At 39.3% G+C, this 16,836-nt stretch overlaps 1 protein-coding gene across 1 annotated transcript; it reads left to right on the top strand.

The window, feature by feature from the left end:
• Positions 1-2,138: 2,138 nt before the first annotated feature.
• LOC134220297 (nose resistant to fluoxetine protein 6-like) lies at positions 2,139-15,311 on the top strand. The gene is made up of 6 exons (XM_062699311.1): positions 2,139-2,539; positions 12,648-12,846; positions 12,922-13,089; positions 13,159-13,447; positions 13,504-14,608; positions 15,156-15,311. Exons 1-6 carry the CDS (start codon positions 2,293-2,295, stop codon positions 15,254-15,256), a joined length of 2,109 nt encoding a protein of 702 aa, XP_062555295.1. The 5' UTR covers positions 2,139-2,292; the 3' UTR covers positions 15,257-15,311.
• Positions 15,312-16,836: the final 1,525 nt, after the last annotated feature.

Raw genomic sequence — 16,836 nt, 5'->3', positions numbered from 1 at the left:
TACACACTTGCATTCCTGCATATGAATTGGTGTAAATGAATGAACATTGTTTCTCGCAATGATGGCAATGACGGAATTGACATCCGAATGAACTCAAACGGTAAATTGATCATTAGTGTTAGTGAAGTACTCTGTTGTGGCATCTATGATTCGTAGATCAAACTGTTGTTCCAATACCGTTACTTGGGCAATGAAAAATGTTTGGCAATGAAAATGAAACAAAAAAATAATCGCTTCGAAGTAGTCTTATAATGAAACAATTCAACAGTGCTGTGCAACTGCGTATTTAGTGAAAATATTAAAAAATACCGTTCACAGTTCAAAATGCAATGTTGTGTTTTCACGATGCTAAAAGCTAGTGTCGCTTCAACCATTAAAATATACAGTTGAGCGATTCATATACAACGTATTTCACAAAATGTCTGCGCATGAGCACATTTCGAAAGCTAGCATATTGTTTTTTTTAATGGATCTTGCACAGTTCAACAATTAAAGCAGAATGAAAATGGCAATTCGCACGTTATTTAAAATCAATTATCCCACTTACTTCTTTTTAGATTCCTCGGGAGCACTAGCGCCAATGTCGTGACTCGTATTTTTTAATAATCGGACTTGATAAATAATTAACTTTTTTTTTCGCACTTGTTTGGAAACACGTTTATTCCACTTCAAATCGTCCAACAAACTGAAGCTAATCTCCTAAGCCTGCTGCGATTCCAATATTTTTCGAATTCAATCACACCGATTCATTTTCAAATATCCTATGCTTGCTGCGATTGAATTCCATTGTTTGAATTCTACTCGTTCATTCACACCATCGATTTTCAAATATCCTACGCCTACTCCGATCTACCCCATTAATCTTTTATCATGGCCATTCAATTACACCATCTATTTTGAATACCTTATGCCTACTGCGATTCAAATGTATTCATCTATCATCCTCGCCTGTACCTGCCTTTTTGGAATAAATAATCTTTGTTCCGATTCTTCTAAATTATTATTATTAATATTTTTATATAATCTCATTTCAATCTTATTTTGAGAGTTTCTTATACGACTTCAATTCATAATATGTATTTATTTATTTTAATCCGTGCGCTTCCCTACACACTGGAACAGAGCCGCCTCGCAGCTTAGTGTTCATGAGGCACTTCCACAGTTATTAACTGCGAGGTTTCTAAGCCATGTTACCATTTTTGCATTTGTTTATCATGAGGCTAACACGATGATACTTTTATGCCCAGGGAAGTCGAGATGATTTCCAATCCGAAAATTGCCTTGACCAGCACCGGGAATCGAACCCAGCCACCCTCAGCATGGTCTTGCTTTGTAGCCGCGCGTCTTACCGCACGGCTAAGGAGGGCCCTACATATTGAATTGGTTGAATACATATCTAAGCTTAAAATGACACAAAAAGCTAGAGTGGTGGCTGTAGATCGCAAGTTCTGAACTCAAGGACAGCTTGGATAACCAGGATATCCCAAAACCATCTGACCATGTCTCTTGAACTTTACTGCCGCTAACCGCAAGTCGAGCACATCTGTATATGGACGCCCATGTACAGATGTGCTCGACTTGCGGTTAGCGGCAGTTTAGGAATATATTATAAATACGGTTGAATACATATCCAAGCTTGGAGTGACGTAAAGACCTCGCATGGTAATTGTAGATAGCAAATTCTGGACTCAAGAACAGTTTGGATGATCTAGTACATCCCGAAAACATATTTTTCAACTTGTTTTGTCAGTTCTCCATTATTAATCACGAAAACAAATGGAACATATCAATTTTACTGGGTAACACCGCTTAGAAAAATTTGGGCCTGAAAGGGTTAAGTCAGGATTTGAGCTATATACCCTAAATAGTCGAGTGACAAAGTATCAAACGCCTATTGCAAAGATGATGCACCCTCAAATCAAAATTGACACTCTCGAGAGGAAATTACTCTTATTACAAAACTATCTCAACAATAACAAAATTGCACAATCATTTGCCTTAGTCATAGACCAATTTTGTTTGTGATTTTACTGGGGATCACTATCAATGAACAAATAATAAGCAGTAGTTGAATGCGGTATGCGTCACATCATAGTTTTTAGATATTGGCCCATTCACTCGAAGTGTTCTAGGCACTCGTAACTGTTCTCCAGTAGCCAACAGCCATTATCACAATACATAATCTCAGTGAGAACACTCCGGAATCGTCAGTTGATCAGAAGTGGTGGGCGATTGAACAGTGTACTAAACTAAAAATCAGTCAAATGTGACAATATTGTGCGACGCTTACAAATGAGTGCTGTATTGAGAGTGGTAGTGATTATAGGGGTCGCATTTTACGACCCAACCGTGGCCCAAAATGCGTACGAATCGATGAGCTTTCCCGAATGGATCGATAACTTCCCAGGAATTAGTGAAATTATCAACAATCTCACACAGCTAATTGATGCGAACTCCGCAAATGTGACACAATGTGAACTACAGTTGCAATACTTGCAACAAAGTATCGTACCAAAGCCGCAATTCTGGGCTTTACAAAGTAAGTTTGAAGTGGATCATTTATTAGTTGTTTAGTGTTGTTCATTCATAAATTATCCTTTGGAAAAATTGAAAAAAAAATTAAACCTACTGAACCATTAAGATATAGATAGAAAAACCCAACTTAATTCACCGAGTGGTGATACTGCCTTTCTCGCATATAGCCAAGACACCAACCTTATATGGCGCTTATATAGTTTGATTCCATTTTCTTAATAACTTTTAAACGCAATGGTCGATCGTTATCAAATTCAATAGTGATCAACAAGGCTTTATCCCCTGTCAAATGCAACTTGTTGCGAGAAAATCGGTTAAGAATTACTATATGAAAAAGTGGCTAATGTTTTTCGGTTTTCGTGCACACACACACACATACACACGGACAGACAGGCATTTGTTCAGTTCGACGAGCTGAGTCGATTGGTATATAACATCATGGGTCTCCGAGACTTCTATAAAAAGTTCGATTTTGGAGTGAAATGATAGCCTTTCGGTACAACTTTGTTGTACGAGAAAGGCAAAAACATTGAATATGAAAACTTGGAAAACTATGAAAGTGAATCAATGATGTACAAAAAAAGAAGATAAACAATGAAAAATGGGGCAAAATGTCAAACAATTTGATGCGTTCAGTCTGTAGGCAAGTACGATATGCCTATACACTCATATCGCCTGGTTGGCTATATCCACTACGTTTTACCTGTGTACGCAATCGTAAAATAAAACGGAGGATTCACAGTAGGTGAAATTCCTACTGTGGCTAGCAGAATATCAAAAAAACCGTTATGATTCATTCATACAATCAACTTAAACCTTACAAAAAATGTTACAAGGTCCAAAATACCCAAATTTAGCGTTGCGTAATTTGTGAACAAAATAATAGTGAACAGTAATTTGTAATGGATTTCCAAAAAATAATAAATAGTGAACAAATTGCAAAACGGTTTCGGGATAAACAACCTACATTGCTTTGTTTGGTAGTCACTGTGGACCATTGATGCTTAGTCGATGTTGATAAAAGTAATAGTTTTTTTTATTCTTGTGTCTTGTAATTTTGAAATTACTTCAGTTCTTAAGTAATAGTAATATGTAGCTGCAAACGAGCAAAGTTGCAGTGGTGAGATGAACTGCAGTGGTCCCCAAGCAGCATATAATGGGCCACGTGGCACAAAGTGTTGCTGGAGCGGTGTTTGAAGTGTGCGAACGTGAAAAAGGAGATCGAAGAATTTTGTTACAGTAATCATCATTGCCCCAAGTATTTCGCAAATAGAATCCACGTCAATGAAAATCTTTGAAAACTGGTTAACTAAAGCGTCTTTGTTCAGGGAAGCGTGATAATGTCGTTGTATTACGATCGGACCATAACGCATGCCGTGCTGCCAGAATGTCGCTGGCGAGAAGCCACTTAACGGTCCATTGCTACATTGCTGGAAATATGGGCACACCAACACGGGAATATGGGCACCAACACGAAGAAGATCGTCTCCGGGCTCAGGAAGACCTCATATTATCAAGTCAGAACTCCGTCCAAACAAGCGCTATCGGTAGCGACAAGCCCAATGGACGAGCCTCTTGCAAGAAACCTATAGGTTTCGTTTTGTAAAACATGTAAGATCAATGACCATACCATATCCAGCCAGAAATTCCGAATTTACGCAAAAGAAATGGCCATTAAATACATTAAGGTCACTCCTGACAGAATCCAAGTTTCAAAGTGCTCGCGTTTTCGGGGGCACACCTCTCGATACGGAGGCGGCGGACAACCCGAAAACGCGAGCACTTTGAAATTTGAATTCTGTCAGGAGTGACCTTAATGTGGATCAAGCTCCACCCGCAAGCCCCCGCGAATACGAAATTCTTCCAGAAGCATCTAGTATGATTCCAGCGCTTATGTTAACGTCTATGTGTTCAACTGGATCGACCGGGTGGACCCCGACGACGCCTGACGGACGATGGTGGCCCAAGGCCAAAATCCCAAACCTTCCCCTTGGTAGCCTCGACCCCCTTAGTACGGACGTTTGTACCCTACCGGCATTGTGGATCATCCATTGGCGCCGAGGGGGAGTGGGGTCGAGAGCAGGACACAAAAGGGGTTTACTCCCTATCTCCCGATGGATCAACGACGAACATGCAGACCGGACGTGCAATCCCCCATTGGCGTAACTACCTCCGATGCCTAGGGGGGGCTATAGCCCCTTTATATTTTTTCTCGAAATTTACCCTCTTTTCGAAAACTCTCGAACATTTTAACACCTCATCAAATTATCAGCGGTAATGTGACAAATGCAGTCTAACCACCTAAGGCAATTGCGGATCAATCACACTCATTCATATTTTATTCTTTTCTCAAGCACGTGCACGTATGCACGTGTGAACAACAACTCACAGTCTATGTTTAATTGCGCTCGATTAGCGTCAGGCAGTGGATATATTTGCATACTTCATAAATATTCTATCTATATCAAATGAAAAAAAAAAAATAGTGCAACTTTCCATGGATTCCGTCGAGAATCTTCCAAGAATTCTGATGAGAATCCTTTAGTGATCCTGACTGGAATGTTCCAGGGACTCCGATGGGAATCTCTAGATATTTCGACAGGAATCTTTCAAGAATACCGATGGGAGCCTCCAGGGATCATGAAGGGAATCCACCAGGAATTTCGACGGGAATATTTCAGGAATTTGAAGGGGAATATTCCAGGATTTTCGTCGAAAACCCTCCAGGAATTTCAATATGATGGTTTCAGGTATTTCATGAGCAATTTTCCAGGGATGAAGACGCATATCGTCGAAGGATTCCGAAGCAATCCGTCCAAGGACTTCGAAGCAAATCGTCGAGCGACTCCGAACTAATCCTTCAGTTATTTCGAAAAGAATCCTCCAGCGATCCCGACGGGAATCCCCCAAGGATGTTGAAGCAAATCTTTGAGGGATTCCGATGCAAATCATCAAAGGATTTCGAAGCAAATCGTCGAATGGTTCCAAAAAAAATTCGTTAAGGGACTCTGAACAAAATCTATGAGAAATTCTGAAGCAATCCGTCGATGTATTCCGAAACGAAACGTCGAATGATTCTGAAGCAATTCTTCGCGGGATTCCGAAGCTAATCGTCAGCCGGATTCCTTATCGTCTAGAGATCCCAGCGCAGATCATTTGCAAAACGTCGAGAGACTCCGATTTAAATCTTCAAAAGTTTACCAATACCAATCTTAAAACGAATCTGGAGTTATTCCGGAGCAAATCAACGAGAGATTCTAAAGCAAATCCTCCATGGATTTTAAAGGGTATTTTTCACAGTTTCCCAAGGGTATTGTTTAACAATACTGGAAAGAATCCAGTAGGAATTCTTCTGGATTACGATTGAAATATTTCGATGAATTCGAAAAGAATTCTTTAGAGATTGAAGTGAGAATTCTTCTCGGATTCTGATGAGAATCCTTTCGGATGCTGATGGGAATCTTTCTCAGAATTCAGGAACAAGCTAATTTTTCTTCCACTCATTTCATTAAGTATGATAGAGTGAATATGAGAGATAACTCTTTTATCTTCAAACTTTTTCGGTAATTCATTATGCTATATGTTGAAAACCGCTAACTAACTTATCAAATCCTAGGGGGGGGGCTAATTTTTTTCTAGGGAGGGCTAAGCCCCCCCTAGCCCCACCTTATTTACGCCAATGCAATCCCCCAACGACGAGAGCATCATATTAAACTTAAAAGTGACATTTCAATAATTATCAAATAACCCTGCTCGCAGAGCAAGATTACTTTTGACAGATATCGAATCATTTTGCATCGACGTCTTATTGGAATTGCTGGGCAGCACCAGCCATTCTTATTAGCGGGTTATTTGCTAATTTTCGAACTGTCACTTTTAAGTTTAATTCTCCAAATGAGACAGACCTTAGATTTTTTTGGAATGCACAATCGTTATTCTCTGTCGAATGTAGCTTGTTGTGAGAGAATCGGTTTAAAATTACTATGTGAAAAATTGGCTAATGTTTTTGATGGCACATGTGCACGCACACACACACACATACACACGGACAGACAGACATTTACTCAATACGTCGAGCTGAGTCGATTGGTATATAACACCATGGTTCTCTGAGCCTTCTATAAAAAGTTCGATATTTGAGTGAAATGATAGCCTTGAGCATGAGCATGATTGACCGCCTACGGTTGCTACTCCGTTATTGCCAGGTCAGCTGTAGTTACACAGAGAACCAACAGATGAAGTTTGGGACTAACATCATCTTCAATGTGTAAGAACTGGTGACCCAAAAAATAAGCAATACCAGCGCCGGCCGTGTCCGAATGCAGGTCAATTAGGGAATAGGTAGGAAATTGTTGACGTGATACTCGCTTTGATAGAAGCCGACGAGTCATCTACACTTCCACGAGAGATCACTGGGATGTTGGATATATGGGGTAGGGAGTGTGGCAGGGTTCGTTTTGGTAAACGGTATGCCGTGTATACCCAAGTAACAATTCTGTGACCGTTGGGTTTTATATGAATTTTAATAAGGTTTTATTGTGGGAATAATTAAAGCCCATTGTTTTATGGTGGTCATAAACGATGCTATCGAACAAAGGTTTTATATCACTCTTGAGATATCCATAAAACTCTTATAAACCATGTTTTAAAACTAAACTTTTTGCTAGCTTTGAAGTTTTGATAATAGTTTTATTATTGCTTTCAAATGCGTCATAAAACCAGTTTGGGTCACTGCTTTAAAACAACTCAACGTAACTCGATCTATTCGCCATGTTGAATTTGGAAAGCAGTGTTGTATAAATTATACCTGAATCATGTAATAAGACGCATAATGAGATTAGCATATTTTTACCGACATAATGTGGGTGACTTGTGTTTCTGATAAACTCAAGATGCTTCTGATCTCCCAAATTTAAAAAAAAAAAACTAAACAGCGACAGGTAAAAAATCCCCTGGTCCTAAGAATCTCCGGTGTTATCCAATAATACCAATAAAGGTTTGTCAAAAACAATTCCATTTCTGTCAATATTAATTATGTTCTATGAGCAGGGTTATTTGAAAATTATTCAACTGTAACTCTTATGTTTTGATATTGATTTGAGAAATGAGACACATACATATGAAATGCTGTTAAATATATGCACTTAATTGGATTGCGGCTTTTCATGAGAAGCCGATACGATGAAGAATCATTTTAATTCACGATGAGTTCGAGTTTCCGGTTTCTAAAAAAGGAAGAAAACACGAATGAGTAATATTCCATATATTCGTAGATTCACTAATTTCAGGAAATTACTAGCATTCGTGGATTTCTTATACAGATCCACCGAGAGCTTTTATTTCCACAGATTTGGCATCGTTGCCCGTAGGATGAAAAAGTGCTTCCCGCCTCAGCCACTAGGCTGCATGTTATCGAACCGAAGGCCATCTGTTGTAGGGAAGTGTAATCATGACAAAGTTTTATAGCATATTTAAAACGGTCATGAAGTAACCAATGAGAATTATTGAGGTTATCACAAAAGCCATTGAGCTATTTATCGCCAGATTTTTGTTTTCATAAAAAGGAATGTCGCCATGTTGAAATAATGATCAACGTCATAGCCGTGATTGAAAAAATACATCAATTACGATCAAATTGACTATTCATTAGTGTAATTAAATTATTTCAGAGGTTTTTTGATAGAAGCATGATTACTTTATTTCAAACTATTTGAAATTGAAATATTTTGAGTAGTTTGGAAAATTATTTTATTTCTTATTTTCATGTGATTATTCGATAATTTCGAAGCGCGTTAATTTTAAGCTTCTACAAACTCAATATTCACGATAAATTTGGTTGCGCATGTCATTCTGCTGTATGAACTACTTAAATAATGCTACATTTTCAACATCAAATCAGAAACATTATTTTCCACACATCAGATTTACATAGAGGACATTGTTATCTATTGAAAATAAAAACAAAGGAAATCGAATGGCAATAAATAAATTCCAAAATATGAAATTGAAACAGTTTTATTGTTACTCTTATGATGGTCACGACAACCTCTTATAGAGTATCAACAAATTCAATACAATGTTTTATTGTAGTTTTATTACTACTCTTAATACGGTTTTAATAACTTCTTCTAGGTTGGTCCATTAGGCCGGAAGGCTATCTTAATGATGTCATGAAGAGGTTTTGGTGGAGTTATAAGTTTTATTAGCAACTGGTCATGAAAACCTCTTATAGAGCATGATAAATCCTAAAATGTTACTTGGGTAGCGTGTGATTTGATCGATGAAAACAATACTAATTTTTTTAAAGCCCGCACAACGCAGAACAAAATTTCGGTGATCGGCTGATCGTTCTGCTTACCGCACAAAGCAGAATCAAACTATGATGACCGACCGATCGTTCTGCTTACTGAAGAAAACATGTCTAGACGCGATTTAAACTTTAACTTTCTAATTAATTTAAACACACGCACGAAGCAGAACAAAATTTCGGTTACCAGCTGATCGTTCTGCTTACCGCACAAAGCAGAACAAAATTTCGATGACCGGCCGATCGTTCTGCTTACTAAAGAAAACACGTCTGGATGCGATCTCCGATCGTTCTACGTCCAATCTTCTTCTTCTTCGTTGGTATTACATCCCCCACTGGGACATTGCCGCCTCGCAGCTTACTGTTCATTAAGCACTTCCACAGTTATTAACTGCGAGGTTTCTAAGCCAAGTTACCATTTCTGCATTCGTATATCATGTGGCTAACACGATGATACATTTATGCCCAGGGAAGTCGAGACAATTTTCCAATCCGAAAATTGTCTAGACCGGCACCGGGAATCGAAACCCAGCCACCCTCAGCATGGTATTGCTTTGTAGCCGCGCGTCTTAACGCACGGCTAAGGAGGGCCCCATTCTACGTCCAATACACAACACGAATAAATCTGCACTGAAATGATTGTTTCACTTTCCAGTTCACTCGCCTACACATCAGAATCAGATATTTTGATAACCGCGCGACCGTACTACGTCCAACACAAAATATGCAAAATACGAACACACTTGCACTTGCACACTTTACGATTTATCAACTTATATTTATTCCGCGATGAAGAAAAAAATCTCACAAACCGACGCGCACTTCAAAGCGATCTATCAAGCACTCTTTTCAAAACTAGGGGTAAATGATGGAAAAAATTGACGGATCTTCAAAATTTATACAAAATATTAAAAATACAAAATATTTTCAGAATTTGTTTTAGATATCTTAAGGGACTTTTGTTTTGTCAGTTTGTATACATGATATTTATCATAATACTTACTAGATTCTATCACGTTCAACCATTTAAAGACCTGAACCACAGAGAAACAGACGTCTCACTTAGAACAAAATGCAATCAAAATCATCGTCACGAAAACATTACCGCTCAATGCTAAAAGCACTGTAGGTGGACAAGCGGCAACCAGGTGGCGGTAGTGAGCAAACGTCAAACACAAGCAAAACCGATTGAAGCGCCATCGGTGGCCGATCGACCACCTACAAAAAATTGAATCCATCGTTAAAAAGATAAACGATGATACATGTGTAGAGTGAGACGTCTGTTTCTCTGTGCCTGAACCATATCCACATCCAGCGAATAATAAACCATGTCATTGCTATAATAAAGATCTTCTGAATTAAATCGCCTATCGCTGTAGGCTTGAGTCGAGACAAGTACGAGACACTGAAGACAGCCCCACTATTGAGGTCGAAACACGTATCCGTCAAAGGTACAATAAAGTAGTGGAACTAAATGGAATTGTACAAATTCGTCTTATGACAAGTATATTTCTGTACTGGAATTTTTCTTCATTGCAACCAATTCGTTTAAGATAATTATCATAATAAATTAGTTAACATCTCAACATTGATCACAAAATTGAACAGCAATGTTGCCTTTAAACTCAGGGTAGGTGATTTCGAATATTCATATTTGCTGAGAAAAACGATGATTCGCGGGTTCTTCATGACCGCTTAAAAGTTCGACAGAGGGCTCAACTTTCATGAAATATCCTGGAATAATGTATGTAGGGTAAGACGGTATAATATGCCCCCCCCCCCCGCTAAGGCAACTCCTTGATAACTTTTCACTTTTCAACGCAATTTATGCAAACTTTGTGTTATTTGGTAGTCCAGGAGGTCGCAAATACATTGCCCGTGAGTAGTCATATAAAAATATTACAGATAACACGTAATAAAGCTTTTTTGAAAAGTCCTGAAAAATGAATTTCAAAAAGTGCCTGGGCAATACGCCCCACCTTAACCAAAGACGTTTCATAACCCTCCATTAGTATTTAATCAATCCCATAATAAAAAGATTACAAATTCTTATGCGCTTGACATTAGAAAAGCAACATAGGTCCATTTAAGCAGGTGTGAATTACATTTCAATATTTTCCATACAATTGGGTTGTTTAGGGGTATATATGTTTTTACATATTCATAATCTGCATAAAAAACTGAGCCAAACCCCAATTTTTCAGAATTTTTGGAGCCCCGAAACTATTTTTAATTTGCATTTTAAATTTATATGGGACTAAAAATTTGTTCTTGTGCTGCATGGGCCAACTGTCATTCTATGAATGTTAGTGTCATTCTATCGATTGAAATGGATTATTGTTTGCTGTTCAATAATGTAAATAAAAGGTTTACAAACAAAATAAAAATATGGTGGAGATCAGGAAAGCATAATCTTTATGTTAAACTATAAAAAACCTCACATTTTTCTTTGCTAAACAACCCAATTTGGAAGCAACTGCTGCAGGCTCGCTGCGCTTGTGTCCAGTTGGTAAGGGCATATCGTCCTGCCTACACTGGGGCGTTTTAGCCAGTGAAACATGTTTTCGAAAATCGTTACATTTTTTAAGATGGAAGCAATTTTATATCACTTAACCACTGAGAAAAGTTATTTTGTTGCCCAACTGAGTGTTCCAGTGCAAGTCGTTCCAGTGCAAGTGCTAGAGTCGTTCCAGAATTGTGAGCAAACAAACATGAAAAGTTACATCAAAACTGTAACTTTTTGCATTTTGCTATTATTTTTATTGTGTAATACAAAAATACTTCCACATTCACATAGTATGATGGGTTCACAAATACTTATTGGTACCAACTGATTTTGACCCTTAATTAGTTAGTTTTCTTAGTTTCAAAGGGGGGCGTTTTGGCCAGGTGGGGCGCATTATACTGTCTTACCCTATACGTTGCTAGTTTTTCCTCTAGCTCTCAGAAATCAAAAATAACGAAAGAATAAAAAAAAACCCTTATTGGACTAATCTTACCAAATTTTACATCGGCCAGCCAGTACTCCCCATATGGTCCAGCTCGTTACTACCGGGGGAGCGTATGTCCGCAGTCTCTACACTACATATTACACTGCATCAAACACGACTATAAGCACAAATTTAAACATGTTTCTAAATTCATATTAAAATTTTTCTCTTCACCAGCCGAAACAGGAAAAAAATGACGGGAGCTGCTGCAACAAAAAATAGCGTCCATTCGCGAGCGCGGCATACTTCGATCTTCCCTTTTGAGTACAACTTTGTTGCACGACAAAGGCAAAAATGTAATAGTTGGGTAATCCTCAAGCAAAATATAATCATACAATACTCTTGCGACCATCACTTTCAAGTATAAACAAGAATAGTAAGAACTAGAGCAAAGTGTGATAGATCTTACACCGTAACACATCACGAAAAGGTGGTTACCCAGCGTTTTGGAAAAATACGGCCTTACAGAAGAGGTCGAAATACGTATCTGTAAATATTACAACGTACAATTAAATGGAATAGTAACTAAACTCGTCTTATGAGAGCTTAGCCAGTCAACCTGCATACAAATATACTTCATTCATTGAAAATTCAGGTCAATTCAAGTTGGGTGGTTAAACTGGATTTTGTTCGTTAGGAATTTCTGATCCTCGAATCCTCTGATCATTTTGCATGAAAATGGTTGCTGACATTATATTTATTTTCATATGTGTATTTTAATCGATTAATTTTCCATACATAATGCGATAAATAATAATGAAACTTAATATTGCTGATTACAATATATTTCCATTTTACTTTACTTTTTTGCAAAGTGCTCGACGCATGGTCCAAGCTACCAGCTGGAATTTTCCAGGGCAATACGGTGGACTTCGGTAACTATGATGAGTGTCATAAGGTGGAGCATGTGGCGAGCAACGAAACTATTGGTCTAATCAAGGGTCGTTATTGCACGATGATGATCCCCTTGGAATTAGGCAGCATTTATCAGCGTCAATTTCCTTCAGACAACAGGTAACGGTAGCTTAAATAAGCCTATGCAGAATTCAGCATAAGTTCAACTGAAATAATTCTACTCTATCTAAATAGCAAAGCAAACATGCTGCAATTGGGAACGTGCTTTCCAACCACGTGCTCAGCGGCTCAGCTTAATTCAATATTCAACGGCTCATCCGTGGGGGCGCTGACCCTGCCGGAGATAACGTTTACGTGTGAAGCTCCATCACCAGCCCTAGGAACTAAAGAAATTGTGGCAATGTAAAAGCGATAAACATCATTGTACTGATAAGATCAAATATGTTAATGGATGGATTTTGTTCATTTTAGAGTCATCTTCGGTATAGTGGCTGCTCTGCTACTATTTAGTACCCTATATGAAGTGGCGATGCTGATCTCGTCAAATCAATCTAATCCAAATTGGGCTATGTTCTCGATATACTCCAATGGAATAAAATTATTCAGAATTAGCGAACGACAGTCACGCAGTCAAGTGAAATCCAACCAAATTGATTGCTTGAATGGAATCCGCGTCATTTCGATGGTTTGGATTGTATTCTGCCACAACTACATGATGCAAATGGTGAAACCTTCTGTTAACAAAATTGGTATTTATGATGTGAGTTTGAATTAAATCGATTTAAATTAATTGTTGACCCCAATCCTTATTTCCAGTGGATCAAATCGTACCACAGCATGTTGGTAGTGGGCGGAACAGTATCGGTGGATTCATTCTTTCTTCTCAGTGGACTACTCGTCTGTTGGACTCTTCTAAAAGAGCTTGACAAAAGTCGCAAGCTGAATCTTCCAGCAATGTATTTACATCGATATCTTCGTCTCACTCCAGCTCTAGCAGCTCTGATACTAATTGGTTCAACGTTGCTGAAATACGTTGGTTCTGGTCCTTTGTGGAAAAATTCAGTCACACTTATGGAGAACGCTTGTCATAAGTATTGGTGGTCTGCTCTTCTCTACCTTCAGAACTACGTCAATCCAACGGAGATCTGTATGGGCCACACATGGTACCTATCCGTAGATATGCATCTCTTTGTTTTATCACCACTAATAATCTACCCACTGTGGAGGTGGGGTAGAAGAGCAATTTACGCCATCGCAGTTCTAATAGCATTGTCTATGGGATGTGTTATAGCAGCAATGCTTTTGAATAACCTACGGTTAGCTTTCGTAGACAGCGGCAAGCATCCACCAGACAGAAACCGACAAGTTCTGGTGTACTACCCTACTCACATTAGGATGGGAGCTTGGCTGATCGGGGTGATCCTTGGCTACATCTTGCACTCAACCAAGCAACGAATAGTACGGCTATCCAAAACCGTCGTCATATCTGGATGGCTAGTCTCCCTAACTATTATGCTTGCCATTCTACTAGGAGACTACCCGTTGCAGCAACCGGATACCTACGAAGAGCATCCGGTGATCGTAGACGCCATTTATGAGTCCACCAACCGAATAGTGTGGGCCGGATGCCTCGCATGGATCGTCTTCGCCTGCGTAAACGAGTACGGAGGTCCAGTCAACACATTTCTTAGTTTATCAATATGGCAACCGCTGGGCCGGTTGTCCTACAGTATCTACTTGTTACATTTGCCAGTGCAAACAATGCTTTTGGGATCACTCAGAAATGCGGGATATTTTTCCGACATCGTTGCAGCGCACAGCTTCTGGGGAGACTTTGGTCTTACAATCACGGTGTCGATACTATGGTGCCTAGCGTTTGAATCTCCCATCGTCGGATTAGAGAAGATTCTTTTAAAAGGATGTAAGTTTCAACTTTTTTGTTGCTTCTCTCATACTGAGATCGCTTCAAAAACGAATTTTTCAGCACATAATTCTTGTTTACGGACAACTGATATTTTCTAACGAATGCGATTCGTTCGAATTATTTACCCATTTGATTTACAGACCTGGCGTAAACGAGAATACGTATCAGCTTTCGTTCGAAAGAGCATTCGAACATCAACAATGTTTGAAGAGTTTGAAGGGCTGAGTCGTCTGATATATGGTCGAGGTTCTGCAAATCTGCACCCAGCACCTATGAAAAATCACTCAATTTCACGCACAAATTTAGTGAATGTAGCAGTTCTAGTTATTGAATTATTTCAATAATGGCATTAATAGATATTAATAATTTTTCGTGTTTATTTTACTAGAAAAGATACAGTCAAAAGGCCATTTGCTGCGGTTGAGCAAAACGCCGATCATATATGACACTCGACTCTTCGGGCCTTATTGGCATTGAATTTTTGGACCACTTTGTTATGAGAAAGATAAAGGCAAACATATCTAATCCAATATTTATTTTTCAGTGACCAAAACTAAATCAAATATAGTATTAGTTGGAGAGCAGAAGACTGACCATCATGGATATGGATCAACGGAAAACATCATAACCAGAGAACAAGTGTAAGAATGGTTTTAATAATTAAACAAACTCAACTAATTGGTTTTATGCATTTTTATTATCCCGATCAGACCCACGAAAAACCGGCAACAAGAAAATATAGATATTAAAACTATAGTTATGTACCTTGTAATTAAGTACCTAGTGAATTAAATTCAGCTTTAGCCTTTAGAGTAGAGTGGGGCAAGAGTGTGCGTGGGGTAAGAGTACGTTTTCGATTTTTTTAAGTTATAAAAAAAGATAAACCAGCTATTTGGTTTCGCCGACGACATAGATATTATGGCACGTAACTTTGAGAAGATGGAGGAAGCCTACATCAGACTGAAGAGGGAAGCTAAGCGGATCGGACTAGTCATCAACACGTCGAAGACGAAGTACATGATAGGCAGAGGTTCAAGAGAAGACAATGTGAGCCACCCACCGCGAGTTTGCATCGGTGGTGACGAAATCGAGGTGGTAGAAGAATTTGTGTACTTGGGCTCACTGGTGACTGCCGAAAATGACACCAGCAGAGAAATTCGGAGACGCATAGTGGCTGGAAATCGTACGTACTTTGGACTCCGCAAGACGCTCCGATCGAATAGAGTTCGCCGCCGTACCAAACTGACAATCTACAAAACGCTAATTAGACCGGTAGTCCTCTACGGACACGAGACCTGGACGATGCTCGTGGAGGACCAACGCGCAACGAGTTTTCGAAAGGAAAAGTGCTGCATACCATCTATGGTGGGGTGCAGATGGCGGACGGTACGTGGAGGAGGCGAATGAACCACGAATTGCATCAGCTGTTGGGAGAACCATCCATCGTTCACACCGCGAAAATCGGACGACTGCGATGGGCCGGGCACGTAGCCAGAATGTCGGACAGTAACCCGGTGAAAATGGTTCTCGACAACGATCCGACGGGCACAAGAAGGCGAGGTGCGCAGCGGGCAAGGTGAATCGATCAGGTGGAAGATGACTTGCGGACCCTCCGTAGACTGCGTGGTTGGCGACGTGTAGCCATGGACCGAGCCGAATGGAGAAGACTCTTATATACCAATGGTGAAAATGGTTCTCGCCAACGATCCGACGGGCACAAGAAGGCGAGGTGCGCAGCGGGCAAGGTGAATCGATCAGGTGGAAGATGACTTGCGGACCCTCCGTAGACTGCGTGGTTGGCGACGTGTAGCCATGGACCGAGCCGAATGGAGAAGACTCTTATATACCGCCTTAGTCTGAATAAATAAAAAAATAATAGGGTAAAGTGGGCACTTTGCATAGTGAACCCTCAACCAATAGTGGACCCTCCAGCCATTTTTGCATTATTACAGTACAATGTAAACATTTTGCTATGAAATTCCATCGGGAGAACCTACTTTACACTCCTATGATTTGACTACATGCATTGGAAATGCAATGGAAAGTAAAACTAGATGATTTTTTACAATTCTATAAAAAATAAACACGAGAGTGTTCATTATAGGAATATTTTGGGGGTCCATAATAAGAAAAAAGAACGTCCCGTATTTTCAACGAATAACGTCGAGTATTTGAGTGTTTTATGTATGTATCGAAAAGAGGAGATGCAGAGCTTGATATTAGAT

This window comes from Armigeres subalbatus, chromosome 3 (genome assembly GCF_024139115.2).
Source record: "Armigeres subalbatus isolate Guangzhou_Male chromosome 3, GZ_Asu_2, whole genome shotgun sequence".
NCBI classification, from domain to species: Eukaryota; Metazoa; Arthropoda; class Insecta; order Diptera; family Culicidae; genus Armigeres; species Armigeres subalbatus.
This window is presented reverse-complemented; position numbering and strand designations above follow the sequence as displayed.